General features: G+C 44.6%; 1 protein-coding gene across 1 annotated transcript; it reads left to right on the plus strand.

Moving 5' to 3' along the window:
• The first annotated feature begins 660 nt into the window (after positions 1–660).
• Positions 661–6,228, plus strand: kiaa2013 (KIAA2013 ortholog). Its single transcript, XM_005745887.2, has 3 exons — positions 661–2,027; positions 2,531–3,384; positions 5,870–6,228. Exons 1-3 carry the CDS (start codon positions 1,070–1,072, stop codon positions 5,918–5,920), a joined length of 1,863 nt encoding a protein of 620 aa, XP_005745944.1. The 5' UTR covers positions 661–1,069; the 3' UTR covers positions 5,921–6,228.
• Positions 6,229–6,255: the final 27 nt, after the last annotated feature.

Genomic DNA, 6,255 nt, shown 5'->3' on the forward strand with positions numbered 1-6,255 from the left:
AACTCCCCCCATCCTCACTGTCCTCTGTTGTTACACACACTCACACACACTCACACACAACCTTCTTCACACGCACACACTCACACACACACTCACTCTCTCTCTCTCACTCACGCACTCGCACACACACACACACACACACACACACACACACACACACACACACACACACACACACACAGACACACAGAGGTCACCAAAACAGTTTCTAAAAAGATGACATTTTTGTCCAAAAATTCAACTTTTTTTTCTAAAAATGACAACAGACCAATATGAATTATTCCATCAGTTTAATTTCTATCTCAAACCTTCTGTTCATCAACCTAGTCCATCTCCCCTATTTTCATTTTATTTTTTGGGTAAATGATTATTGCTGAGGTATGAAAAATCATAATTTTATGATATTTATAAAAATGAAGACTCGTGTTCCTTAGTCGAGACCACCTGACATGTTCTCTCTGTCAGTTCAGACAGACAGTCGCTGTTATGGAAAGTAAACGCTGATCTCCTCTCCCCTGACTGCAGCTGTCGTTATTCATGTTGTACCCAAACATCAGCAAGCATAAAGCACCAGTAACTCCACTTTGCTCTGGCCGGAGATGTTGAATGATCAGTTCCGCAGGGTTTTCCTGTCCAGCGCTGTTTGTCGTAAAGTTACTGGTTTTTGCGACAGTTCCGGTTGTTATGTTTGCCGATCTTTCTTTTTTTTGCCGATTTGCTTTACGGCATTTTTGACAAACCAGAAGTGTCAGCCTATGGCAAAGTTGTTTCTGGAGAGAATTGTTTTAATTATTTATTCGCTTTTTTTCTAGTTGAAGTCAAACGGAGATCTTGAAGTCTCACTTCTGAGAATACGAGAGAAGCTTACAATGCGAGAAGCGTCCGCACATTTTGTGCAGCTTTTGTCCACAGTGCTAGCTAACGAGCTCATTTAGCCTGAATCCTGTTTGTCAGCTTTCGTTCCTGGAGAAAGTACGAACGAAATTCCATGTGAGACATCCTCGCGTGTTCACCCCGAGCCCTCTGGGTGCTGTCCTTAGCAGACTCACAGCCGGGTTTTGATCGTAAAATGTGGCTACAGCAACGACTGAAGGGGCTACCAGGCTTGTTATCAAGCAGCTGGGCGAGAAGACTCCTTATAGGACTGTTGCTCTTCCTCATTTTCTATTGGTACCTGGGAGCCGAGCGAAGATGGAGGTTATTCGGTGGCTCGGCCATGCCCGGAGGGGCGGCCGGCCAGTGTCTCTTGACTGAGATCTACAGGTGGAGGTCTCTGGTAGACCGAGGAGAAGGCATATACAGCACACCTCAGGAACGGCTAGACACGCCTTTTGTAACTGGAAACGGCCATATTCTGATTGATATTGAGTCTAACAAACTTTGGGTAGCCTCATCCTCACAGCCTGGCTCGGCTCCGGTACACCAGACTGAGTACTCTCCCAGAGTCACCGTCAGCCTGGATGGGGCGCTGGCCGAGGCTGAGGCTAACATGCTGTGGTTCCGGAAGGGATCGGTCCTGTCAGTCCGCTGCGCCTCACCAGCCACCCTGCAGTCAACCCGAGACTGTGTCACTATTAGAGAGGAGTTTATTGCTCATAGAAGCAGACCTAACGTATTTCTGCAGCGAATCCATATCAACAATCCCTCCGATAGGGCGCTTAACCTGGACTTATCGTCTGGAAATCCCTCTTTCGGTAGCAAGTTCTCCACCAGTGTGGAGAAACTGGAGGACAGAGAGGTAGTCCTCTCCTCTGGCAGGGTGCCGGTGGAAAAAAATAGGATGGTTCTGGTCGTGGTGGTCACCAAAAAGCTAAGCAGCAGGATCCATGTTTTGGCTAAGTCAGAGCACGTAGACAACATTGTGAGTGTGGTGTGGACCTCAGAGTCCATCGAGTCCTCAATGCTGGAGGAGACCTTCAGCGCCCTCAAAGACGGAGCCAAAAAGGAGCTGGAAGAGTTGCTGAGGACCAGTGAGGATGACCTGGTCAAACACCACCAGGAAGCCTGGAGGGAGCTCTTCATTTCAGGTGAGGAGTAGCAGTAGCTGGCTGCACCAAAAGCGATCACAGATGGTGTCACTGTACAGCCATAATGCAAGCGTGAGAGTAAGCAAACCTCCTTTAAAGCTAAATAAAAACAGTGCAGTGATTTGCAAGTCGTCCAAAGGTGAAGCTTTTTTTTTAAGTTAGTAACTATTGTGTCTGCCTATAAAGACCCAGTTTAGTGTCTGTAGTTTTTTATTGGCAGTCACAAAAACACAACATTTGTTCCCATTTCTTTAGTTGAATCTACAAAAATACCAAAAATAACACAGAAGTAGCAAGACTAACAAATGAACTGAATCAGCAGCTACCACTGGAATAGGATGTGATGACCCTGTCTTTAATTTATTAAAGCTTCCTGTCAGCCAATAGTGTCTCTCTGTGTACAGTTAAATGTATTTTCAATAGCTACTTTCACCTGCTGTGTTATTCAGAAGGGGCCCAGGGAGTCATGTGAAGCTATAACTCTGCTTTTTGTTTCCATTCAGGTATTGAAATGAGGAAGATCATCGACTCCCACACGCCATCGAGCCGCACTGTGAACACCACCCTCTACTACATCTTGTCCTCCTCCGCGGCTCCGCTTCTGGACCAAAGGCTAAATGGCGAGGAGCGCGCCAGTCTCGAATCCAGTCTCAACTACGCTGACCACTGCTTCAGCGGCCACGCTACCATGCATGCAGAAAACCTGTGGCCTGAGAGAGTAAGCAGCACTGCTCAGATCCTGCAGCTGGTCACGCTGTGGACTCTGACTTTGCACAAAAGAGGCTGCAAGGTGTTGGTAGCTGCTGGGGCCCATGGAGTCATGCAGGGCATGGTGCTCAGCTTTGGTGGCCTTCAGTTCACAGAGAACCATCTTCAGTTCCAGACCGACCCAGACGTGCTGCACAACAGCTACGCATTGAGAGGCATTCACTACAACCAGGACCTCATCAACTTGGCGGTGCTGTTGGATGTGGACGGAAAGCCTTTTCTCCACGTGTCGGTAAAGCCGCAGGAAAAGCCGGTGAAGCTGTATGCCTGTGAGGCCGGCTGCCTCAACGAGCCCGTGGAGTTAACCTCAGAGATCAAAGGCCACACCTTCCCCGTCATGGTGACGCAGCCCATCACGCCGCTGCTCTACATCTCCACAGACTTGCGGCATCTGCAGGACCTCCGCCACACTCTGCACCTCAAGGCCATCCTCGCTCACGAGGAACACATGGCCAACAGGTACCCAGGCCTGCCCTTCCTCTTCTGGTTCAGCGTGGCCTCGCTCATAACTCTCTTCCACCTTTTCCTGTTCAAGCTCATATACAACGAGTACTGTGGACCCGGAGCTAAGCCTCTCTTCAGGAGCAAGGTATAAACAGCAGAGATGAAGCAGAACTGAACCCTGATGTTCTCTGCTCGAGTGTGTGTGTGTGTGTCGCTGGCTCAGTGCTCTCTCTGTGGGATGGGTTCTCAGTTTTGACTTTAACCTTTTCTGTCAATGAACTGTTTTCTAAACTCACATGGATCGTTTTGGCATAATGCCATTACACACCTCTCCTTTCCAGCTCTTTCTACAGTTTTTGTTTCATGTTGAATGACTTGATAAAGATTTTCACTGCACATGTTTACTCTAAGAGGCTGAAGGCAAAGTCAGATCTCAGTTAAAAGCAGAGTAGCAACAAAGAGTAGCGTCCTTACAGAGTTGCAGTAAATCATTTAGTCTGCAGTCCTCTTAGCACATCTGTTTGCACTTCATGTTCGTTGTGTAATGTAAAACATTGTTGATTACAATGGTGAAATTTTGAGCACAAGGGGCTACTGTTTCATTATTTTTCTCCTGCTAGCTTACCCATCAATCCAGGCTGGTGTCTTAATCGCCTACAATAATGAGTTTTATGGTTGCTGTCAGGTTAAACAGTAACAAAAAGTCGGGAAATGAAAAAGAATAGGAAAAATGAATAAATGTACAAACAGATATCTGTGCTGTGATTTTGCTGATCAAACCTGGATTTAGTAAAATTGGTTTAATGTTTGAAATTGAAACCATGTGATCTCAGTTTTCTCAATTCTTTCTCAACTTTTCAATGTCAAAAATTCGGAGCTCCTTTTCCAAACAATCCCTTCTTTTAAAAATAGGCTTAACATGCCATGTTTATTACCCACATTCCTGTAGTGATGAACGATCTCTGAATGAAATGAAAATGATGGTTTCATTGTTCTATGACACTGAACAGTCCTCTTGGAGAGTTGTCCATTAGACAGGACATCATGTGTTTTAAATGTGGAGCAGCAATAAATAAAACAGCCTCCCACATGAATTCACATTTAAAAGGCACCTTGACTGAATGTGTGCACAGCCTGTTATACTAACATTAAGACCTGATATAATAATAACAAGCCGCCATTGTTGTTTAAGTTGCATTGCAGTCTGGGTAATTCAACAGATGGTTCAAACTGAGCTGGAAGACATATCTGACATTAAAGCAAGGCGAGAATGTCAGTGCAGCCACTGCTGCCCTGCTGAGAGGAAGAGTGGTCATCATTTTATGATCACCTTATACTTTATACACCAGCTGATTGAACTTGGCTAAACCTCTGCAGTTATTGCTGCCTCTGTGATCAGGGTCGTGATGAGTACCAGTTTGCTTTCAGGAACAGGAACTGCGGCTGTGATTGGTTTACCACCCAGCAGGAAAGCATTTCTTATTTTTCATGTTTCTCAGACTATTCAAGGGTGTTTGGACTCTATCTGCCATTTGTCTGCTCTTTTAGGTGATTCGTACCAAGAACACCACAGTAAGTGTTGTGGGTATTGTCTTCTTCCACAATCCTTTCTAATAAGAAAGAGACCAGTGTCACTTCCCCTGATTCCTTTCAGCTTGAAATCAAAGCCAAAAGTAGCACACTGTGCCATGTTTTATACTTTGTGTAAGCTGTTAAGTGGCAGTTGATAAAGACTGCTCTGAAGTGCCATCAGTTTACATCATTTACCCAGAGTGCATTGCTCATGTAAAGTAATTATAGGGTATATGTGTCAAACATTGAGGATTTTTAAACCAGTGACAGGTACTCCACAGGTTAGTGCTTTCATTTTGAAAAGCAGTTTTATGCTCCCAGTATAATGTTTGACTGAAACAAGTTCATCAGTTCATTTTGGAGTAAACCATCGGCCCAGAAACGCTCTGTTCATTAACAATACACAACAAATAACAGGCAGTCACAGAAAACACGAGCCAGCGTTAGCACCGCTCCGATAATGAAAGGAAATGTTAAACTGTGAAATCTGCAAATCGGTATCATATCAATCTGGAATATGTAGATTCTCTCATTTTATTTATTGGTTTGTAGACAAACCTAAGTGGAGACAAATGAAAGGCTAACGTGTTAGCTCTGCAGTCAGGTGTTATCGGTATTTCAGGAGAGCTTTCTTTGCTGTCTGATGGTGTCTGCTCATTTCTTTCTTCCTCGTTTCTTCACGTTTTCAGCACAACAAACAAACACACATCAATTTGGAAGCATAAAATACCAAAATTGGACATTTGGACTTTTGGACATTTGCAAGAGAGGCAGGTTAAACGTTTCTCAGATCAGCATGAACCGTGTGCTTTCTTTGCCAGGTCTCTTTCTGCTGTTCCTTTCCCCCTGCGTTTTAATGATGTTTTATATCAAATCACTTAATTAAATGATGAGAAATATGTGGATTTGTTTCTGTCTCTTTTTTCCCCCTGCTGCTCTGTGATATGTTCCTATGCTTTGGTCGGGGTCCTGTCACTCTCAGCATGTGTTTTTCTCCTGGGTGGAGTTGTTGGGTTGGGGTAGCCAGCTGTTTTAACCTTTCCCTCTGACTTCACCAGGTGACCAGCAAACATGAGGATAACTGCCATGACTCCTTGGACACTGAGTGAATGCTGCAGCTGTGTGATGCACACACATGTGGTTCTGCTTGAGCTTGGGGGGGGGGGGCATTAACATGGATGTGCTGACCTGTAAGTCACAGTCGTCATCTGCTGCAGAGCGCTCCTGTAAAACTAACTGGTTAAAATGGAATTTAGTTTATTTTTTGAAATGGGACTGTTCAACCAGGTAACCCAGAAAATAGAGCTCATAAACCCAAAGCATGATCCAGTGATCCAAAAACTAAGTGAAAGCAAAAGTTTAGTACTAATCGTCAGTGTTGGTTAGAGTGACTGTGACTAACAACAAGGAAACTCAAATGAAGATTTTATTTTTTTATATATAT

This window comes from Pundamilia nyererei, unplaced genomic scaffold (assembly GCF_000239375.1).
Source record: "Pundamilia nyererei isolate P.nyererei 1_Seehausen unplaced genomic scaffold, PunNye1.0 scaffold00169, whole genome shotgun sequence".
Taxonomy (NCBI): Eukaryota; Metazoa; Chordata; class Actinopteri; order Cichliformes; family Cichlidae; genus Pundamilia; species Pundamilia nyererei.

What these genes read in the sequence shown, in the direction of transcription:
- kiaa2013 (XM_005745887.2), top strand. Translation starts at nt 1,070, where the DNA reads ATGTGGCTACAGCAACGACTGAAGGGGCTACCAGGCTTGTTATCAAGC. An exon ending in GAGGGAGCTCTTCATTTCAG is followed by an intron (nt 2,028 to 2,530) that starts GTGAGGAGTAGC and finishes GTTTCCATTCAG; the next exon opens with GTATTGAAATGAGGAAGATC. An exon ending in AGCCTCTCTTCAGGAGCAAG is followed by an intron (nt 3,385 to 5,869) that starts GTATAAACAGCA and finishes TGACTTCACCAG; the next exon opens with GTGACCAGCAAACATGAGGA.